This window comes from Protopterus annectens, chromosome 12.part0 (assembly GCF_019279795.1).
Source record: "Protopterus annectens isolate FY-2018-M chromosome 12.part0, PAN1.0, whole genome shotgun sequence".
Lineage (NCBI taxonomy): Eukaryota > Metazoa > Chordata > Ceratodontiformes > Protopteridae > Protopterus > Protopterus annectens.
The window spans coordinates 510241921-510265613 of NC_056746.1; the positions used below are offsets into that span (position 1 = coordinate 510241921).

Sequence of the window (23693 nt, forward strand, 5' to 3'; positions counted from 1 at the left end):
AACTGCCTGTATACATCAAGAAGATACAACAAATACTCACCCTTACTGGCAAAAATTTTGGAAAGAAAACTGGCAATTGTATTGACTGGTTAATGTTTGAATTTTGGAAAGAAAACTGGCAATTGTATTGACTGGTTAATGTTTGATTCCATAGCTACTTTAGGCATGAAAGAGGGATTTGTATGAAGGGAAACTCTAACCTTATGAAAAATAATATACGGTGGTTTGGAAGAAATGGCCTGAATTTCTGAAATTCTTTTAGCTGATGTGATGGCCACCAAAAAGACAGTTTCCCAAGAGATGTACTTCATTTCATAATCACTAGCTGGTTCAAAGATTTTCTGAGTTAGACCTTAGAGGATAACCGTGCAATCCCACAAGAGAGATGGGTCTTTAATTGGAGGTCTAAGATGGAAAACTTCTTTCATGAAGACTTTGCATAACCCAGACATGGATGGGGCCCTAAAGAATCTCCAGCATGAAAATTGGACAGGGCTGCCAGATGAAGCTTGACTGTGGAAAGACTAGCCCTTTCATTGAAGAGGGAATTAAGAAAGAGAAGGATGGTTGATATTGGAGCCGAGAAAGGGTCGATGTTTTCCTTAGAGGCCCAAATGGCAAATCTTTTCCATTTGCTTTTGTATATCTTTTTAGCTGAAGCTTTTGGAGAAGCCAAGACTATATTCCAAACAGGGGAAGAAAGCCTGAACCTTTTAACAATCATCAGAATTGGAGAAACCAAGCATTCAGTTTGAGGGTGGTTAGACTATGATGAAGGCCTTCTGATGGGCGAGAAAGTAAGTCCTGTCTGGTTTCCAGTATCCATGGAAGACATTTTAGGTGGGACCAGTGAAAGGGGAACCATATCTGATGAGGCCAGTAGGGGGGCAATGAGGATCACTGAGCTCTTCAATGATTTTGCTTTCTGTAGAAACTTCAGGATCAATGGTAACGGGAGAGAAGCATAAATGAGACTGGAGGACCAATCCTGAAATACAGCATCCCTCGGGGAATCCCCCGGAGGGGAGATCAGAGTGAAGTACTTGCGGCACTGATTATTTTGAAGGGACACGAAGAGGATGCAGGTTGGACAGCCCCAGCAGCTGAAATTTTGCCACTGACTGACTGAGGGACCACTCATAATGGATCAGAATGGTCCTGCTGAGTTTGTCTGCAAGAATGTTGGACTTGCCTGGTATGCAAGTTGCAATCAGAAATTGGTCTGCAGATTTCGCTCACTCCCAGACCCTCATGGCCTCTCTCCACAGAAGATATGATCAGGTTCCTCCTTGATGTTGACATGCAGACTAATGACGTGTTGTCTGTATGAATTGCAATAATTCCTAAAGGGAGAACATCCTGAAAGGCTTGCAACGTTAGGAGGACTGCTCTCATCTCTAATACTGACATGCAGTCTGGTCTCTATGCGTGTCCACGTGCCTTGGACCATCTTTCCCTTAAAATACCCCCCACCATAGTTGGGAAGCATCCTTGGTCACAGTGGCTGTGGGGGAAGGAGTAGAAACAGTCTGCTGAGGAGCAGGTTGCTCAAAAGAATCCAGCATAGTAGGTGCTTCTTGCAAATGGATGTCAATTTGACTGGAACAGATAGAGGCTGCTAAAGAATAGACCACTGAACAACCAGGGCCCACTGCAGAACTTGCATAAAAAAAAAAAAAAAAAAACACTAACTGGATAAGACTGATGGCAGTCACCTTAGATCCAAAAGCCTGAAGTATTAACCTCGTTGGTGGAGACAGGAGGTTTTGAATAGTCTGTACTTGTTCTCTCAGTGTATGAATGCGATGGGGAGACAAAGACGCTACTTGATTTGTTGCATCCAGAAGAATCCCAATGAATTCCAACTTTTCAACTGGAGATGGAAATGATTTTTTCAGATTTATAGTAATGCCCAGGAAACTAGAAACCCAAAACATATAATCCCTGACCTGAATAAGTTGATGTCTGGTTGGAGCAGTTAAAAGTCAGTTGTCCAAGTACAGAAATGCTTGGAACCCGTGAAGTCTGAGATGAGATGCAACTACTGCCATACACTTGGTAAACAACCTGGGGGCTATGATGAGTCAAAAGGGCAGAACTCTTAAATGGAAGTCACTGGCTTCCCAGCCAAAAGCACAGATGACTTCTGGAGCACCTGTCCATCTTGATGCAGTAGTATGCATCCTGCAAGTCTATCGAGCACATCCAATTGTCTTTCAGTAGTAGCAGTAGTATGGATTGAACCATGACCATCTGGAACTTCAACTTCTTCACACACTGGTTTAGGCTGCTTAGATTCAGTATTGGTCTCGGGTCCCTGGTTTTCTTTGGCACTAAAAAGAAGCTGGAGTAAGTTCTGAATCCTTTTTGTCCAGTTGAGACCTCATGGATGACTCTTTCTTGCAGTAGTTTTCAGATTTATCATACTGTATACTCTCGCTGACTGGGTGGAATGTCGGGGAATTTTTTTCTGGAGGTGGGAGGAAAAGGGAAAATAGTAGCTTCTGGAAATTATCCTTAACACCCATGAATTTGTAGTTATCTCAGTCCAGGTGTTTGGGTATAGCAAAAAAAAAAAAACAACCCCCAACTGCCTCTGGAGTTGAGCAGTCAGGCAGGGCTTCAGAAGCGCTGGTAGGGCTCGTCAGAGAAGGGTTCCCTGAAGTCCTGATTCTGCAGAACCCCCTACCTCTGGGGAAGTGTTTCCTGTTGAAACCTCCTCCTCTGCCCCTGGAGGAAGAATCCTTGTGTTGATCCTGAAAAGACCATTGAGATTTTCTGAACCAGGACTTCTTACCTCCTCATTGGTTTCTTGAGAAAGTCTGTTGGGGGATAGAAAACTTGATCCCAATGGCAGACAGGGTCTTTCCTTCCTTCTCACTGTAGATAAAGTCTTTGATAGATGGCCTGAACAAGAACAAGACCATCAAATGAAGCATTCACAAAGGATGCCTTGAAATGTTCAGTGAAGTCACAAAGCCTCATCCAGGCATGGTCTATATTACAACGTCGAATTCACAGGAGTCCGAACGTTGTAATATCTAACCCAAATGTTCAAAACACGGAAATAGCAAAGCCATGGAACACCGATTTTTTTTTCCCTGAGAAAAAAAATTGGTGGACCATTTTAGAAGCTTTGCTATTTCCTCCACTGTGGTGCGATCTCAGAGTTGGTATATTTAAGTAGGGGGTGTGTGGGGGGCACAGCCACCCACATTAAATTGTTTTGCTTTTTTTTGTACCGAAACAGAGATTTTTTTACCCTGGGGGGGGGGGGGGGGATCGCTGTTCTGTGTGTTCGTACTTTTTGGGTTTTGAACTTCACAGTTCGATATTACATCGTTCGGACTCCTGTGAGTTCGACTATGTAATATAGACACATCCAGGCATGTCTTCTAATAGCAATACCTGATCCGAACGCCCGTGAGATACCCACTGCTGAATGGGAGATGAGCCTCATGGAGGAGTTAGACAGGGAAGAAGGAGTAGCCAATCGGGGAGATACCTTCTTGAAGTCCTCCACCGACAGTCTCTGCTAGCAAGACAAAAAGTTCTTTAACTAGATGTCTCTGCAATCTAGTGAAATGTGCCAGGTAATCCAACACTCTCAGCAAGAAGGTTGCTGAGGCATAAATGTGCTTACCAAACCTGTCCATCGATCTGGACTCCCTGTTTGGCAGATGGACAGCTGAACTCTGTTCAGCTAGCTCTTTTTTGGTAGTGTTGCCACAACCATAGCATCTACTGGTATTCCCTTGGTCCAATGCAGACAGTCCTTGGGGGGACACAAATTTAACTGGACATTTTGGTATTGGTTCAATGGTGTCCTGCTCCTTCCAGGTCTGACGGGAGACTAAATCTATGAGGTCGTCCACTGAGGGGGTCACCTGAAATGTAGACTGGTCCTTCCCGAAAGCCTCCAAAAATACAGACTCTTCAGAAGAGGGATTTTGGGCTGAGCAGGCACATCTTTGTCTAAGGATCTCTAAAATGTCTCCAAAGGAGATGTCTTCTGGTGGTGACCTTGGGGATCTCTCTCCCTCAAAGTTTGTATCTTCAGCAAGAGACTACATAGAGGAGTCTATGGGCCTCATTTTGCACATCTTCTAATGAGGGACCTCCTCCGTGGGATAACCAGGGAGGGTATCAGAAGAAGAGGGGGCTCTCTCTAGGGGCACATCTTGGAAACTTCTCGAAGCAGGCTGACCTTGGAGAAGTATGACGAGCTCAGCAGTCAGATCCAATGAGGGATGATGAGGAAGATCATAGATCTGAGAGGTCAGTTCTCTGTGAGGACAGAAGACCCTTTCCACAATCTGGAAGGCCAACAGACCCAAAGTCACCCTCTCCAATACCCTCTGAGCTGAAGCAGTCAAGGAGGAAAGAGGAGGGACAAAGTACAGCTGTGTACACTTACCATAAATGTAGATGTTCGAGTGTATTCACTGTTACAGTAATCACCTGTGGCTTATCCCTGCTGTGGTAGCCCTCAGCTGGCCCGAATACCAGAGTCAATGTTTTTCTGCGTCAGCTGCCATCGCCTGTAGACTGACGTCAGGTCGTCAGTGCTATAAAGCAAGGCAGCTGACACCATTACATCAGTTTTTCTTGCCCTAATCAATCAGCAGCCACAGGAGATAAGGCACAGAGGTCTTGGTGGTTAACAATCACCCCGCGAAGCTTATGTCTCCCTAATGAAAGAAGATATAAGGGGGAAGGAGGGAGGGAAACCAGGACTGCAACAGTAAATACACTCCAACATCTACATTTATGGTAAGTGTACACAACTGTACTATGTTCTTCGTGTTTCACTGTTGCAGTCATCACCTGTGGAAGGATTCTCAAAGCTGAAAAGAGGGGTGGGCAGGATAGCCTAGAGACCTAGGCATGGGTAAGGAGGCCCTGCAATACTGCAAAGGCAAACCCTGCCCTACCTTAGAGAAAAGAAGAAGGTGGTAATGCTTTGTAAAGGTATGGACAGAGGTCCAGATGGCAGCTTCCAAGATGCCCCTGGTGGGGACTCCTCTGAGGAATGCTGTGGAAGTGGAGGTTGTCCTAGTGGAATAGGTACAAACAGACTTAGGGGGAGGTTTCCCATGAAATCTGTAGCAGAAATGGATACAGTCTGACATCCATTTAGAGATGGTCTGCTTGGAAATGGGCTTCCCCCTCTGCCCCTAGGGCAAAACTAACTAGAAGTTGGTCCAGGTAGTATCTGAGCTGCCTGTGCATGTCTAGGGAAGGCAAAATTCGTCCCCCTTGTTTTGAGGGTTGGGGAAGAAGGTAGGCAGATGAATGGCCTGGTTGAGAGTCACATTAGATATAACCTTGGGCATAAAGGAGGGGTTAGTCCTAAGGGACACCCTTGTCTGCGTGAAAAATGATGAAGAGTTCAATGGCCATTAGTGTCTGAAGTTCAGAAACCCTTCTGGCTGATGTGATGGCTAGCAAAAAAGCAGTCTTCCAGGAGAGGAAATTCAGCTCTGCTGAAGCAGCAGGTTCGAATGAGGGTAAGGTCAGTTTTTCCAGAACATAATTAAGATCCCAGGCTGGCGTGGGAGGTCTTCTGTGAGGTCTGATGTTAGAAGCCCCACTGAGGAATTGCTTAATCAAAGGGTGAGATAACAGGGGCTGGTCTGTGTTAAACTGAGCTGAAATGGCATGGATTTTAACAGAAGAGAAAGAGACCACTATTAAGTAATTCCGCTACAGAGTCCAGGATAAGAGGGACAGAAGGTTGGGAGGAAATGGCCCCCCTGGACTGGCACCAGGAGCAGAATCTTTTCCGTTACCCTGCGCAAGATCTTCTGGTGCTTGGCCTTCTGGCCTCTGTGATAATGTCCAGGACCTACTTGCTTAGCAGGGGCCCTTCCCTTACCTTGGGAGTATCAGCCATGCTGATAGCTTGACAGTCTGCAAATCTGGGTGCAGCGTTTCCTCCCTGCTTGAGTCATGAGGTTTGGGATCTGGAAGCTACCAGGGAGTATGTGATGTGAGGGCACAGCAAGGGGTACCGATGTTGCCCGGGCCAAGCTGGAGCAATGAGGATATCTCTGGCCCCCTCCTCCCTGACCTTAATAAGTACCTTGGGAACAAGAGGTAGAGGAGGGAAAGCATACACAAAGAGGGAGTTCCAATGGAAGGTTGAGGCATCCACCTACCATGCTAGGTGGTGATGTTCCCTAGTGCAAAATTTCTTTAGCTGATGGTTGAGATGTGAAGCAAAGAGATCCACCTCTCGATTTCCTCTACACTTGAGTGACTTGCCCAAACATCTTTTTGTGGAGCTGCTATTCATGGGGGTCCACAATGTGCCTGCTTAAGTGGTCTGCCAGGGTGTTGTTGATTCCTGAGAGGTACTGGGCTATAAGGTGCAATCACATGGAGGAGGCAGTCAGCCAGAGGTTCATGGCTAGCCTGCACAGGGGGTAAGATTGTGTCCCTCCCTGTTTGTTGATGTACCACATTACTGTGGAGTTGTCTGTTTTGATAAGGAGAACTCCTGTCTTAAGATGGGGCTGGAAGGATGTCAAAGCCTTCTGCACTGCAATCATTTCCTTCTGGTTGATGTGCAAGGGAAGGTGTTGGCCATTCCAAAGACCCTGGGTGCACCTGCTTCCTAGGCGGGTGCCCCAAGTTATGTCTGAAGCATTGGTGGTGATGGTCTGGCCTGTGGGGTGGTGGATGAAGGGGAGACCCTGGTTCATAGCACATGCCCTCGCCCACCAGAGCAACTTTGCCCTTATACAGGGGATCAGAGGTAGAGATGTCTTCAGAGGTTGCGAATGTTTGCACCAAAGGTTCCTTAGGTACCACTGAAGTTTCCTCATGTGTAGTCTGGCCAGAGGAATCAGAAGGATGCAAGAAGCCATGTATCCTAAGACTTGCAAGAACTTCCTTGCTGTGAAGTGACTTTTGGACGCCAGCTGAGTAAAGTAGAGAGGCAGGAAGCTCTGTTTCTCTGGGGGTAGGAAGGCCATTTGAGATGCTGTGCCCAGCAGAGCTCTTCTCATTGATGGTGAACCTCAAGGAAGTTAGGAGGGTTTTGACACAGTGTTAGTCCTGCAGCAGCTGTGCTCTCTGCCTGGATGAGGCAGTCGTCCAGATAGAGATACATCTGTATGCTTCTCTGTCTGCAAAATGCTATGGCTGGGGCCAAACATTTGGTGAAAACCCTGGGAGCAGTAGATAAGCCAAAGGGAAGAACAGAAAACTTAAAGGGCCGTGAGCCTGCTCTGAAACGCATGAATTTCCTGCAGGACTACCTTATGGGGATATGGAGGTATGCATCTTTTAGGTCTAGGGTCACCAACCAGGCATTTTTTGTCAGCATTGGCAGTAGCTGCTGCAAGGTTAACATTTTGAATTTGGGGCCCACCAGGAATGTGTTCAGCATGGACAGATACAGGATGGGGCGCCAATTGCCCTCCTTTCTGGGAACGAGGAAAAGTCTGGAATAAAAGCCTTTGCCTGCTTGATCTGTGGGTACAGGTTCTACTGTCCCCGGTCTATGAGAATTTGGCCTGCTTTAATGCCTCTGCCCACTGACTGGGAGGTAAGTCTGGGTACCCTCTGGGAGTTGGGAGATCGCTGAAAGTGAATTTGTAACCCTGGAAAATGATTTTTAAGACCCACTGGTCCTTGGTTACAGACATCTAATTTTCTTTGCAGAGGGACAGCCCTCCTCCAAGCTTTTGGGGGACAGGAGGGCGGGGGGGTGGGGGAGTCATTGTGAGTTTTTGCCATGGAGGAATGGCTTAGAACTCTTTGCACTAGGGATGGACATGGTCCATTGCTTAGCTTTCTGTTGTCCCTGTTGTAGGGACCTGGTGGGCCTGTCTCTGTGAGACTTAGGTTGCCCCTGTCTGCTGGGAGCAGGAAAGGAGCAGTGCTTAGAGGGAAAGTTTCTGCTTAATCTAGGAGGTTGAACCTGAAAGAAGTCTTTAACTGTCTGCATAGATTTTGCTTTGTCTTCCATTTTCTTAAGCAGCTCTTCTGCTTTTTCCCCAAACAAGCGGTCTTTGTCCAAAGGTGCATCAATTAACATTGACTTGACATGATCTGGTAGAGGATGTTCCTTCAACCATGCATGTCTCTCAAATGAAAGATCCAGACACTGCTGCCCTGCTAGAGGCTTCTAGTGCATCATATCTACAGTGTAAAGGGTACCTAGCCACTTGACAAGTAGAGTGCAGTAAATCTGCTAACTCCTTAGAATTGGCACAGTCAGGAAAAGTAGAAATCTTTTGCTTTAACAGTTCCAAAGTGTGCTGTTGATATTTTAACATATGGAACTGACAGTTGAGAGCTCTGATGGCCAAGACTGCAGAGGTGTATACTTTTTTACCCCATATGTCCAGAGCTCTGGCATCTTTATCAGAAGGAGTAGGGTTCTTTGCAGAACTAGCCCTAGCTCCCTTGAGGCCCTGTGTAATGACCTCCCGGGTCTGCAGCAGGATTTCTGTACAGGAATTTGTCACTGTCTGGTACTCTGTAATATATGTATTTAGTATTGAGAAAGGGTTTATACCCGAAAGCTTTGCGTCATAAAGTGATTTGTACTCTGTAATATATGTCAGGCTTACTGGGAGCAGGAGGAAGGGCGTCCGGGGCTAAACTGGATTCAAGGAAATCATCCATTACTTCTAAAACTGGGGAGATGGCAGGGGTCTGTGCTGAGTAAGGTCTAGAAATTCTCTTAGCCTTTTCTTGGACTGGGGGAATTCCTAAGATTCCCATTGGAAATGCTCCCTGAGGGTGTGGAGGGGAGTTGTCTGGTGGGGAGGCAGAAGGGATGGATTCCTCTGCTTCTGAATCCTCATAAGCAATAAGAGGTTATTGATTCTCTTCCAAGTCTGAATAATGTGATTCCTCAGAATCGTGCTCTGTCACTAATTCAGAAGTGTCTTTTTCTTTTAGAAGAGGCTTGACTGCCCCTGATAATGGAAATAAGATATTCCGCCATCTTAAGCATCTGGGCCTGGGGTGGAGGGGTGGGAGGAAGATGGTGGCTAGAGGAAGATTTCCTAGGGGTGGCCTGGCTTCTAGACCTAAGAGAAGTCATTGGTCTGAAATAAGCAGTAGTCGGGAGGGAAGCCATCAATTTATGATCGTAATTAGTAGTGCAAAAGACTTCCTCAGAAGCTGGTGCCGGATTAGCGGCTCCAGACCCAGCGAGGCAGAGACAGCCAAAGGCTCTGAAGACAAAGATTTCTGTGGCATACCGGATTCCAAAAGTGTCTCGATAGAGGCCTGCATAGCAATCGCATTGGGCATCAGGGGCTGCGAAAGTGTCTCATTGAATTCTGGAGTACTGATGATCTGTTTAGCGGAGTCGTCGTTGGAAGCCTTAGCCTTGTGAGGTCTGTCTCTATCTTTAACCCTATGCTTTTTTTGGAGGTTCTGTGGATTGTTGGCTGACCGATGCCCTATGAGATGACAGAGGATGAAAATAGCTATCTACAAAAACAGCTCGCCAAAGAATGGTTCTTGCGTTAAAGAGGGCACAGAACCAGCAATGGGCTACGTCGTGGTCTGGGCCTAAACAAGCGATACAGTATGAATGGAAGCCTCGGTGTGGGATTTGCTTTCCACAGGCGAGACAATTAACTTTTTCAGACATTGGTTAGTGCAAGAAAAAGAGATCCCCAACGGGGTATTTAGCTTTAGACATTTTCAGCTGTAATCCAAACTCTGGTTGTGACAGACTGGCACACTTGCAAACTGCTTCTGCTACAGGCTCCATGGCAAGAATGACTGAAGTAATGGCCTCAGCTGCCTTGCTTTATAGCATTGATGACCTGACGTCAGTCTGCAGGCGACAGCAGCTGACGCAGAAAAACATTGACTCTGGTATTCGGGCCAGCCGAGGGCTACCATAGCAGGGATAACCCACAGGTGATGACTGCAACAGTGAAACACGAAGAACATCTATGGATCCGAAGTGTCCAAGAAGAATCAGACCTGCGCCAAAGCTCCAAGAGGAAAGGACAGCTCTGACAAGGGTGGAGCCGAACCCCTACCCCCGGATCTCACGTCAATATCACACATCCGAGACCCACTCTGAGCTGAAAGATCTCAGAGCACAACTAGTCAGGGTAACCATTGGAGTCAAGGAAGACAGCTTTAATGGATCTGATGCCATCTGTGAAGGATGCCAGCCCAGCTAGAAAGACTTTTGTAAATAATCCTGTCTCATTTGTAAATATTAATATGATCCACAGGCATGTTTTACAAATGTAAGAAAACCGTGTTATGTGCTGAGCTTCAAAAATGTAACCACAGTGCACCCTGATGGAAAAGAGCAGAAATGTGTATATGGGCTACATGCCAGTGCAAATGTATGTTTTCATATTACAAGTGGAATATACAGAGTTAACTTGCAAAATAAGTTAATAAATAAAGAGTTTAAAGTTGGTTTATCCCAAGCTAAGAGGCAAGATGTCTAGGCTAGGAATGTCTTTCTATTGTCTTAAGACAGAGATTATTACTAGGGTTCACATGTAAAGTGTTTCTGTATTGCTCTGTGACTTCCTAGCAGCTGTACATCTGAGAGATAAGTATTTTTGACAGAGACATATTAAATTCTGTTGGTATCTGTTTAGCCTGAGAACTAGCTGCAAGTGTCAAATAGTGATGTCATCTAGCTAACCCAGCAGTAATGTGTATTATTAATTTAAGAACTATCTCAGAGAGAAAGAGGGTGCATTTTGTATTTTGCTCTGAATCTGACAACAACTCACCAGCACTTGCCTTGCTCTGTAAGTAAGACTTAGATCTTAGTATTTCTTTTAGAGATATATAGGAATATAGCAAGATTAGTGTAGATGTTTTCTACATTTACGTGAGACTGTCCTACAATATTATTTTAAAGTATTTCCTGTGAATTGTGAACTCTCTATTGTCACTGTGTTGAGTTAATAAGGATTGTCTAGTGCTTTTATTATTTATTATTAAATATATTTAAACAGTTTAATTGTGGCTGATTTTGTGTAGAGATATATATATAAGCTCTAAGTACTTGCATGTATTTGGTGATATTGTACAAGCCACTCCTAAAATTGCCTTCAAGTCTCAGTCACACTTACCAATTGGATAATAGTAACACTGCATAGTAGAACTGGACACCCTTTGGTAAGGGCCTTTATAGTAGCTGATAAGCAGTGGTTGGTGGCAGTCGGTACTACCATATAGTCTGGGCAGAAGGAGGAATAGTTAGTGAACCTGTGCCAGCCTTTCCCAGGAGTGTCTGTGTGTTTGTATATAAATCAAATCTTAAAGTGTGTGTGTGTGTGTGTGTGTGTGTGTGTGTGTGTGTGTGTGTGTGTGTGTGTGTGTGTGTGTGTGTCAGCTACTTGGGCAGGGACACGAAGCTCTGGTTGGACAGAGAGGGTGCTGGAGGTTATGGCTTAACCATTCAGCTGAAATCTGAACCCTACAGCTGTGCCAGTGGGGAGAGTCTTACTGGGTATCTGGAGAGAAAGGGAGAAACCAGCCCCAGACTGACTGTAATCTCTGTGTGCTCTTAAGGGAAATTGTACTTTACTGTGCATGTACTTGTTATCCTCCCAATGTGCACGTCCCTTACTGGTGTTAGTGGTGAGGATTGAGGTTCCTTGATTACTGGGCTAGTGCATGGGTGTCACACCATCTCTCTCGGTTGTCCAAAATCCTGGGGCTCTGAAATGAGAGGTCGGATAAGAGAAGGAGGTCTGGCTTGGGACACAGAAGTACTCACAGGTCTGAAATTGGACAGAGGATGCAAAACCCCTAACTGAATATGGGCTCTGAGAAACCTCCCCATGATCCTGTCCATATCTACTTCAGGGAGGCTCCTGGAGAATCTAGAGGAGGCCACTGACGCTGGTCTTGAATGTCTGGTGGGAGTTTATAGAATTTTTGTTGGTAAGGTTGGGGACACCAACCTAATGGACACATTAGGAGTTTTGGCTCCAGACTCTTGGATCCAAGGAACTAGCTGAATGTCTGGAAGATGGCAAGGTTAAAAGTACTTCCTGTCAGTTCCAAGGAATGTTGTTTTGGACTGACGACAGTCTCAGAACAGACAACCTTGAATCTGAGGATTCTGACACTTTTTCAGGTGGCTCTGAAGTGGCCCTCGAAAACCCGTGAAGGCGCTTCTTGTGATCTGAAGAGCCAGGTATAGTTTTTGAGGGGGTTTGAGCCCCTGGTGAAGAGGAGAATGAAGATAGCAAAAGTTCTCTTAGAGTCAATTTGTTTCTGTGGTCTGGCCTTGGGATTGAACCCTTCACAAATATCACAGACCAATCTCAGATGCACAGCACCCAAGCAGTATACACATTTACTGTGCTTGCTGGAATGTGGGATTTTATGCCCACATTCTGAACAGTGCTTAAATTCCAAAGGCTTGTCTGACATGATAGTGAGATCAGCAAAGATGAAAACCAATCCAAATGGTAACCACAATAACTAGGAAGGAACAATCTCTACTATTTTTTTTTAACTGGGAGAAAGAAAAAGGAAGAATTGTCCAAAATGGACAAGCAGAAGAGCAATATGAAAGGAAAAAAGAAAACACTAAAGTGCCAAAAAGTAAACCCTAACGTCAGCGAAAACTAGTGGGAGGGAAGGTAGAAAAGTATAAAAGAGAAGAGAAAATTATAAAATATGACTTATCTGACTCAAAAAGCAGAAATTAGCTACTGAATAACTCGAGACCAGAGAACCATGTCTGTCAGTAATTGCAGCAAATGAGATCTGAAGAGGCTGGGTACAGTGTGTTATGTTGGAAGAGCTTGAGGCTGGAACCCAAGTCTGTGAAAAATATGGACGAGTTGGATCCAAGGATCGGATCTGTAACCCAATAGTGAAAAAGAATGAAAAGGACAACATCAGATCAAAAAGTTTCAATTTTCCTCATCTACTCCTAAAAGCCAGACAAACTTGCATTCCATGAGATAGCTCTATGCCCTGACACCATGTACCTCCTTGCAATCTGTTTGACTAACAGATAAAGACCATGTGACTCAGCAATAACAACATGCTCCTTCCTATGGTCTGACTGGCAATCAGAAGCTGGCCATGTAACCCAGGACTCAAAGATTTGGAACAGATGCCTGGCCATTCTGGAAGTCTAGACCTAGGACAGTGCCATTTGTGGTTGCTAATACTCAAATGTGAGAACTAGGAGACTTGTTTACTGGGGTGTGGAAATGACCATTTGCAGACACAGCTCAGGTGAAAGAATTCACAATAAGAAATATATAAAAAAGATAAATTAAAATGTTCAGTCATCAAATAATTATATATAATAAATGTAAAGTCAATTAACAGAAAAAATGGAGTAGCTTTAGGGAAAGCATAACAGATGTGTACATAAAAGATTAACATAATGACAAGGGAGTAGTCAATCTGACATGTCTTGAGAGAGAGTGTTATGAGATGACTGAATAAAAAGATAGAAGAAGAGAGATGAAGTAGTAGAGAATGGAAGTGATCACAGGCTGAAATAGGAGGCTAGTGAGAAGACACAGGTGATGATGTAAATAGGCTTAGATAATGTGGAGAAGGAGGCAGGACTAACAGCAGAAGGTCTGGGAAAATGAGGAGGGTACTGGGAAATGTACAGAATAGGTACTGAAGTGGTGAGAAGTGCTGATGGTGTTGGCTCCAACTAAGTATGGTTGATAGTGAGAAAATTAGGTAATGTATACAAACATGGAATGCAATATTTTCATAGTGAACCAATCTGTTCTTCACAGTCTTTTCCAAAATCTTTCTTGAGAAGGATGCAAGACTAACAGGTCTATAGTTACTTTAGTGACTTTATCAAAGTTAGATCACTGTTAAAGGGATTCTACTAAAATGATCCTTCAGTCATGTGGCATCACTCAATTTTCTGTGGGGAAACCATACTAGTTCAGCACTATTTCACTAAGTACTATGGCAATATCTTGTGGACATGGGAGACAAGTCTACTCAACTTTTCACCTTATTTCTCCAAAACCCAGTTCCTTTTTGGACTTCCTTTTCTACTTCTTTATCAGTTAATAACTTGTTAATCTGTCCCCAGCCACACCAGGCCTACCTTCCCATTACAGCTCTTGTCCCACTGTCCCTCTGGCGAGTATGACATATTTTTGCATTCTGACTTGTCAGAATTATTTGTTTGAAATGGCAGTTGTGCAAGTAGCAACACACTGTATATGTTTCAATGTGTGTTATGGATTGCGGAAATATAGGATCAAATCAGTGATACTAGCCTGAGTCATCCTGGCACGTCACAGAGGCAATAGAGCTTTTAGAGTATGAGGCCACCACCACATGAAGGGTGCATTGTTTTTCCTCACTCTATTTACAGACTAATCTTTTATGTTCTGCAATATTTATTTGAGATTTGAACAAAAGGTGATGGGGGTAGTCTTTCAGAGTTCTACGTTCTGATTTACTGTCTTAGAAAAATCACATTTCAAAACACAGAATAACAGTGAGTCATGAGTTTCAACCCTCAGTAAATATGGCCACAAGTAATTCATTCAGTATCTCAGTCTGATCTTAAGCATTTTTGACTATCCTACAGCAATAGCTTAGGAGGAAAGAATGTTACACAGTACAATTTGCAGTGTAGGCAGACAGAGCTACACAAGAAAAAATGCACACTGTAGTGAAACAAGATAAAGGAAAACTTAAGTGTTAGGACGACTACCACTAGGGAACACAAAAAAGTTGTGGGTGTCATAATCACTTTGTGTAATAAGAAAGGGAAATGGAAAAGCCAAATAATGCTTCCATATACTGGCAGAGGTATACATACTAAAGATCTAGACACAATTATTAGTAATTAAGGATACTTGAGAAACATAATTTGGAATATGGGTTTCAGTTACAGACACAATGTCAGCAGAGTAGTTGAGAGAAACTGACAGATACCAAAATAGGAGGAGGGAACTGGGTGGGGATGGGGGTTTGCTCACAGTACTGGGGGATACTGACAGTAAAAATATTAACTCAAAGAAATGGTGATGGAATGCACTGCTAGACAGTGTAAAATTATGCAGATGTACATGGGGGGGGTTAAAAGTGTACTGAGAAAACACATAAAAGTTTAGGGAAAACTGCACTGCATTTGCACAACACTTAGGAAGACTTAAAGGACCAAAGACATTCATTAATTAGCATATTTATACATTCATGTTTCTAAAACAAGACATTCCATACTCGCATTATCTTATTATGGCCAGAAGTGACTATTGTGATTTTGTAAAAACTTGTATACTAACCCTGATGAGATTAAAAATCTTCATGGTTTCGAACATTTGGATTGATGCTACTGTGCTGTCTGCACTTCTGTAGCCAGCAACAATCTGTGGTACTCCAGGCAAGAATGACTGAGCCCACCACTTGATGAGTTTGTATCTGTAATGAAACAACAAGGTTCAGACTGATGCCAATTGTCTCAGGTGTTCTTAAACAGTACAGAGCAACTAACATCAACACACACATTTAAATTGACTTAACAGAAGCAAACAATTAACTGCATTTAGTCAGAGCTTCCCAGTGTGTGGGTATGTGTGCTCAAGAAGGTACTTGGGTAATAAAAGCTATCTTTTTCACTCCCTACAGATCAACATAAAACATTTTAAATTTGTTCTAAAGAAAGAGCTTCATTGGATGAGACAATAAACAAAAACATTAAACTCAAAAGGCACACATACTGAAGGAGCTTATGCACTACAGTCATACTTGAACTCCTACATGTTCCATATAACAGCTGAACAGTCAAGTGGCTAGTTTTGCAGTTGCAAAGGTAAATTAGCCAAAAGATACCATGATTCGCATACAGTAGACTCCCTTTTATCTGGCACCTCTTTAACTGGCCATCAAATTTCTGCCATAGACCTAGCAAAAGACAATAGAGAACAATACTTTTGCCTCCTCTGGGCTAAATAATGACAGACATTTGAGTTTTAGACTTCATATTTATTAGAAAAATACATACTAACAAATCGGCACATCGGCGTTTGTGAAAATCAACTGCCAATCATTAGTGGATGGGAGTTCTGCTGTGGTGACCCCTAACCAGAAAAAGCCGAAAGACAACAACATACTAACAAATCCTGTTATTCTAGCTAATTTATAACCTATAAATATTATTTTGTATACTTTTTCTGATTAACCATCCATTCATTTATCCATTCTAAGGTCTGGTCCCAGCAAAACCAAGTAAGAGGGAGTCTACTGTAATGTTGAATCTGTGAGTACAGCCCCAGATGCAGGAACACTTACGATTTACATCACAAACATTATGACTGCTTGGGACATTAAACCTTTCCAGGTTGCTTCTCCTTTCTTTCCTATTCCTTAGCAAAACTACTTTCAAATGCCTCTCTAGTTCTGTACCAACTGAAAGGAAGAAACAAGAATGAAGCAGAAAGCAGGGGAATGAAGGGTGATATTTACTGAAGCCAGAGCTGTACTTACAGATCCAGCATTATGACAAATCAACATAAATTAAAGTTACAGGCAATTATCATAGTATTGGATCTATTAATACAACTCGGGCTGCACGAACAGAACGAATAAGTGGTTAAACTACAAGTGATCAAGTCGCAAGTGCTCAAAGACCACTGTCTCAAAACCAGGGATTCAAGTGTCTTGTAACTCATGTAGGCTGCTACTTGGGCTTGAATTCAAATATGAGTTTGGGTGTGGTAGGAATGAAGATTATTAATTCTGACATTGTAGACAAGCAATTAAAATCTAGTTAACATTGTTGCCTTAGTTTTGTTCATCCCCAGGTAACCTAACATGTGACTAAGGGCTATTTTCATGACTAGCATACTATAATTTGTATTTATTTATTTATTTTTACAGTTTTTGCCCCCACTACCTGCCAACCATCAGACCACTTGTTGCTTTCACCCAGCAAGAGCTGGACAAGAGGTGTCATTATTAAGGCAGCCATCCATTAAGGATGGTTAGAAATTTTCAGCATTTTATCTCTGGCCATAACTTACACGACCATGTGGAATGCCAGGGAGGAGTGTACTGTGGGTAGCTTGCGAAAGGCATTTCCTCACTTCTGCAAGTGGAATTTCCCCTAAGCAACCCTATCCATCCCCCTCATATCACAAGCAGTGGTCCCTCTGATCAAACCATCTTCTGCATTTCCTACTGCAAGCAAATCCTGCCTATCCCCGAAGTGTGGTTCAAGCCCCATTACTCATTCCCCTGCTTACCTGGATACCCCAGTGCAAAGTTCTTACTCAGGAAGACAACTAGAGTCCTACAAGGTTTTCACTAACAATTCATGCAGAATTTCCTTCCTATTGTTACATCTTTTAATTCAAAATAGGAGGATGAATTAAGTGCAGTTGTGTAAAATCTTACCATAACAGTAGATATCCTCCTCTTCACTGTTGCAGTATTCTTTAAAACTGGGATCCCCTGCCAAGGGTAACCAGATGTCTGGCCAGTATACAAAAGCCTTTAGGTTGTAATAGGTACACCGTACGTCTCACGTATGCTCCCTGTGCATGGCAAAGGGCATAAAGGTGATGTACAGACATACCATCCTCAGAACTTAAAAGTCCTGTAGGAATGATGGTCAGGACACCCAAAGGTAATAAGTCCATCCAAAATGAGAAAGGAAATGGGGACGAGGGAGGGAGCGAATACTGCAACAGTGAAGAGAAGAGCATCTACTGTTAAGGTAAGATTTTACACAACTGTACTATGTCCTTCCATATTACCGTTGCAGTATTAATTACAACAGAGAGAGAACAAAAGTCCAGGAAGAAAGGTGGGAGGAAGAAAAATGCACCAGAAGAAGCCACAGCTCTGGTAGAATGAGCCTTAACAGAACAAGGAAGGCTTTTCCCATGAAATTATTAACAAAAGGAAATAGCTTTAGATATCCAGGAAGAAACAGTTTGGAAACAGCCAAACCTAGAGATCTACAATGAAAGGAAACAAAAAGCTGCTCAGATTTATGAATGTCTTTGGTTTTATTCATATAATATTGGAGTTGTCCATGCAAATCCAAGGTATGAAGAAGCAGATTGTGGAGAAGGGAAAAAAGTGGGCAAATGAACAGACTGATTAAGAGACAACTCATTACCACCTTGGACATAGAAGGATTAATATGAAGGGACACCCCATCCTTATGAAAAAACAAAAAAAAAAAGTAACAGCCATAGACACCCACCTGGCAGAGGTAAGGACCAAAAGAAGAACAATCTTCCAAGAACAGTATTGTAAAGAAGCTGAAGCTAAGGCCTGAGTTAGTTTTTCCAAAACAAAATTTAGGTCCCAAGAAGGAGGAATATGCTTTCTGGGAGTCCTAATATGAAGGACGCTTTGAAGAAATTGTTTTACTTCAAATCTAGAAGCCAAAGGGGAAGTCAAAGACAGCAAGCAGAAAAAGCTGACAAGTGGACTTTAACAGAAGAATGTGCCAACCCAGCATTGAGCAATCACACAAATAATACAGAATCAAAGGGACTTCCACAGTAAGTGGATCCAAGTTATGAGAAAGACACCAGACAGAAAATCTCCTCTATTTGGACAAATAAGATTTTCTGGTAGTGAGTTTCATGGCCTCCTTCAGGACCTGAAGCACGTCCACAGAAAAAAAAGGAATCAAAACCCTACAAAAAAAAAAAAAAAAAAAAAAAAAAAAAAGATGTCTAAAAGGAATCAAAACCTTATCACCCACAATGTCAGTTAAATAGTGGACAGGTGGGGATGGATGAGAGACCCCTTACCTTGTGTTACCCTGTGAGGTAACTTGCGATGATTGCCCTTGGCCAAATGCAGAAGAAGAGGGAACCAATGCTGTCTGGGCCAAAAAGGAGTCACCGACAAGATTTTGGGAGCACCATGTGCTATCTTGAACAGGACCTTCGGTATGAGTAGAAGGGGAGGGAAGGCATAAAGAAACAACCCTTCCAAGAAAAAGAGAAGGCATTCACCTTCCAAGCCAGAGAACATGGGACTCTGTCACAAAAGAGAGGAAGCTGTCTGATCAGAGGGAAGGCAAGAAGATCTACTTGAGTACTCCACTGGTGGACAATGTCCAGAAACACATCTCTTTAAAGATCAGGGAATCTGCCATACTGTTCTGAACTTCAGGAATGTAAACTGCCTGAAGGGTTGCCTGATACTGGACAGCTAGATCCCAAACCTGAAGAGCTAATCTGCATAGGAGATAGGATCTGGTCACCCCCGCTTGTTGATGTACACATCACTGTGGTATTGTCTGTGAAAACTTTGAGGGGCCCTGGAAGAAAAAGAGAGTGAAAAGCCTGAAGAGCCAGCAGAAGGGCTCTCATCTCTTTGATACTGTGGTCCTTCTTTTGACGTAGAAAAAGGGCCTGCACTTTCAGAAGACCAAAGGAGGCCCTCATCCCACATCTGAGGCATCTGTGAAGAGCTTCTGAGAGGGAATTGGAGATGGAAAAGGAAGACCTGGATTGATGGACAATTTATGAATCCACCATTAACATTCCAGCTTGAGAGAGGGAAGAAAAGGAATTAGAAAACCCAAATGTTGAAGCCAGACTCCCTGGATGCAATGGAGTCCAGAGGAAGAAGGGTTTGAAAGTAAGTAATCAGAGTTAAAACCTTGGAAGCAGGCAGGGACGCCAGCACTAGAACCATCTGGAGCCTGCACCCTAAAAAGACATGATCCTGGGAAGGAATCAGGAATGAAATTTGGAAATTCACTGTAAATCTTAGGTTTTGCAAGAGGCAAGAAGCTGAAGTACAATCTCTGGAGAAGAGGCCTGAATGAGCAGGTCATCCAGATATGGAAAGATCTGTATTCCCCTCATCTACAAAAAGTGATTACAGGAGCAAGCCATTTGGTGAAGACCCTTGGGGCAACAGAGAGGCCAAAGGGCAAAGCAGAGGATTAAAAATGCAAGGAAGCAACACAGAAATGTAAAAACTTTCTGAAAAGGGGCTGAATTGGGATATGGAGATAGGCATACTTGAGATCCAGGGAAAACAGAAAAGCCTGAAGAAGTAGAAGAGGGAAAAAAGTTTGAAGGGACAGCATCCGAAAACAGAGACCCTTCAAAAAGGTGTTCAGCTGAGAGAGATCCAGAATGGGTCTCCAGGTGCTTTCTTTCCTGGGGACCGAGAACATTCTAGAGTAAAATCCCTTCCCCCTTCGAGGAGTTAGAACTTCCTGAATTGTTCCATGAAGCAAAAGGTCCCGAAGCACCTAAGGAAAAAAGGGCAGCTGCTCCTGAGGAGACTGAGGAATGCCCAAAAAGAGGGAAAGGGATTCCCACACCATAAAATACCCTTGGCAGATAATGGAAAGAACCCAGGAATCCTGAGTGATTTGTAACAAAACTGGAAGGGGCAGGGAAAGATAAAGAGAAGAATATGACTGAGAAGAGAGGGGCAAGGATAGTCAGACAGCACCTGGTTTGTCAGGAAAAGGAAGCTTCTGAGCTGAAGCAGTTTGAGTAAACTTAGCAGGAGGAGCCCTTCTACAACCCTTTTTTACCTTTGGGGGAGGGAGAGACTGTCTGCAGACAGAGGCAGGTTTATTTGGGCAACTCCTTTGAAACTCGGGAATAGGTGAAACAAAAATATGTTTAAACTCCTGTAAAGCCTTACCCTTTTCCTGAAGGGACTTAAAGCAGCAGCACCATATCTAGAGGAGCATCCATTACTTAGCCTTAATATCATCAGGCAAAGGTTGTAGTCGTAGGCAGGAATACCTCCTCAACACAGAAGCAAAAGCAGCAGCTCTAGAAGAGGCATCAGCTGCATCATAGCTGCATTTAACAGAATGGTGAGCAATGCAAGAAGAAGTCCCTAGTAAAGAAAGATCAGAACCCTTCCCCTCAGAGTCAGGAAGATCCGAAATAACATGACAGGCCTGAGAGAGAAGAGCTAAAACATACCTGGTCAATGAGTCTGCTCCTTTACAGCTCTAAAGGCCAAAAAAGCAGAAGTATGCACTTTTGCACCCAGCATCTCCATATTTCTGTTGTTCTTGTCGGAAGGAAGCAACTTTGTGGAAGGCAAAAGTTTAGATAGCTTATCAGAAGAAACAGACACCACAGAAGGGTCATGAGATGGGCACCTACAAAGGAATCTGCAATCCTGTAGCACCTTATAAAACCTGTCTTTTTTTTTTTTTTTTTTTAAGAGCAGAGGGCAAGTCAGGAGTCAGGAGCCTGAGAACCCGTACAAAAAGCCTCCAACAAGGCAGCAAGAACAGGAGGGACAGCAGAGGACCTAGGAGACTCCATTTAAAGAAGCCCAAAGTACCTCTTCTGAACATCAGAGACCTGAGCACAATCCCATTTAAAAAAAACTCCATCATTCAGGAAACTGAGTCACCAAAGGAAATCTCCTCAAAAGGAGAGTCAGGACTAATAGAGTCCTATTCCTCTGAGCCAGAGCGCAAAAGAGAGGGAATATGTGAAGAACAGGTCAAGGATTCTTCATCAGAATCCACATCTTCAGCCGATGAAACCTGCTCCCTAGGTCTCTTAATAGGGGTGGAAGACCAAGGGGGCACAGGGACAGAGACCCCCTGATGAGGTTTCAAAGCCATAAGGGCATTAAACAGAACTTGAATAAAATTTTGCCATCCACTCTGAGGATGTTTGGGAGCAGGAGAAAAATGCTTAGTTTTCTGCTTCTTTTTCAAGGGGACATCAGCGCTAAAGATCTTAGGTGCCTATGACCCCTGATGCCACTCTATCAGCATAGTAAGTATCTCTTCTCTTATCAAAATTTGAGGAACACCCCTAAGCCCTTCAAAAAATAATCATCCATGGCTCCTCCTGAACATCCGAAGAGGATGTTGCAAGGCCTCCATGGACATGCGAGAAGCCGGATCCATGCCAGCCTCCAAAGTGTTCACAGCAGAGGACCAGGCAGTCATTTGGGCTTTCATTAACCTCAAGAGAGACGCCTGGGGGAGGTGGTACAGCAGAAAAATCTGATCAAGCTTTCTTGGTCTTCTTCACGGATGGCTGACCCACAGGCTGGGAGGACTGCTCAACAGTTTCTTTAGCTAACAACTTAAGACTTTGGTTTTCTAATAAATTGCTAAAGAAGTTGTTGACTACTCAGGATTTTCAGAACAAATGCTTGACAAATGTTACAAGATATATGGTCGTGGGAAGTACCTAAGCAAAACAAACACAGCTCATGACTATCTTTATGGGGAATCTATCTCCAGCACTAGCATTTCCCCTTTATGGATGCCAGGAACCCAACAACCAAACAATGAAAAAGAGATAAGAAAATCCCAACAAGGCACATATCTGAAAAGCGGCTTGGTAACCAGCTGGTGAACAAGTGTTCAGACTGATGATCAAAAATGGTATTTGGACTGGTGGCAAAGAGTGTTCTGAGGATGGTACATCCATATGTCACCTTTTTTGCCCTACGCTGTGTGCGGGGAGCACGTGTGTGACATATGGTATACCTATTACAACCTAAAGGCTTTGATATACTGGACGACCGTCAGGCTAATCTTGGCTGGGGATCCCAATTATAAAGAATACTGCAACAATGATACAGGAGGACAGCATCTTGTTCATTATCTTAGATATATATATTTTTCTTTATCCTTAAAGTATTATCTTCCCACTGTGCCTTTGTTTACATTTAAGTGGTTTACCTGTAAAATTACTAGTTTAGGGATAATCTCCTCACAAAGTTAATTTCAATGTAGAAATTAAAGCTTCCTTTCACAAAAGCCCGAAAGTAAAGCTTCTTCTATAGCCTCCCCTACAAAGGGTAGTACTGGACAAACACTTCTTTCTTTTTTAACTTTTCTTTTATCCTTTAACATTAGAAACCTCCTGAGTTGCATTTCTCTTTAACTTTCTACTACCCTTTGCCAGAAATGGCCGAATAACTCTCCAGTTTCCCCACTTTTTCATTTTTATTACTCACTACTATTTCTATTCTCTGAAGATAATCACTGAAGTGCCCTTCTTCCCTTATTTTTGTCCTGTTTCTGTAATAACACTTTTCCCTAAGACTATGAGCAGATATCAGTCTTTTTTTTTTTTTACTTGACAGTTTTCTGTTGGATTACCCTTTTCCTACAGTGGCAACTCTTACAGGAGTAGCGTCTATTGATCTGTCATTAGAGCCAGTTTTGATTCTGGATGTCTATCAATAGAGTCACTGGCATGCTTTCACGCCCCCCCGCCACCACTGTCATACCAGATGGGCACAGCAAACGTTTTCTTTTTCTCTTTAATATTAAACTGACTGGCCTGTCATACAGTGTCTACAGGTGCTCAAGCTTCACATATCTTCTTAAAGTTAGACAGGGATGTCTTTTCTTACTACATTATGATTCAAGGCAGGAACCCCAGAAAACAAAAGGTTTTCCTAAAACTGTTTGCATTTATTTGTAACTGGATTAGATATTCCTTTTTATCACAGTGAAGGAGCATCTCCTCCACCTTTTGTTTGTTACAAACCTTATACTTACATATAGAAGAACTCTGACAAGAATCAATTATGTTTCTAGAATCCAGAAAAACATGAACTTCTATCACTTCCAAAAATACAGTGCAGAATACACTTTATAAATTGGTTGCAATACAATGGTATAATGCTGAATCAGTAATAAAGGCTTCAGTTTTGGCATGTTCCACCATGTAAACAGTGCTATTTGTAGCATGCATATAATTTGTTCACGTTTCTTCTCTTAGTAC

At 43.2% G+C, this 23693-nt stretch overlaps 1 protein-coding gene across 3 annotated transcripts in view; it reads right to left on the bottom strand.

Moving 5' to 3' along the window:
- Positions 1–23693, bottom strand: part of DXO (decapping exoribonuclease) — a 228234-nt gene that overhangs the window by 35988 nt on the left and 168553 nt on the right. For all 3 annotated transcript variants that reach the window (XM_044089649.1, XM_044089651.1, XM_044089652.1), the window contains exon 5: positions 15261–15396. In XM_044089649.1, the coding sequence (XP_043945584.1) occupies positions 15261–15396 (136 nt within the window). The remainder of the gene's footprint in view (positions 1–15260; positions 15397–23693) is intronic.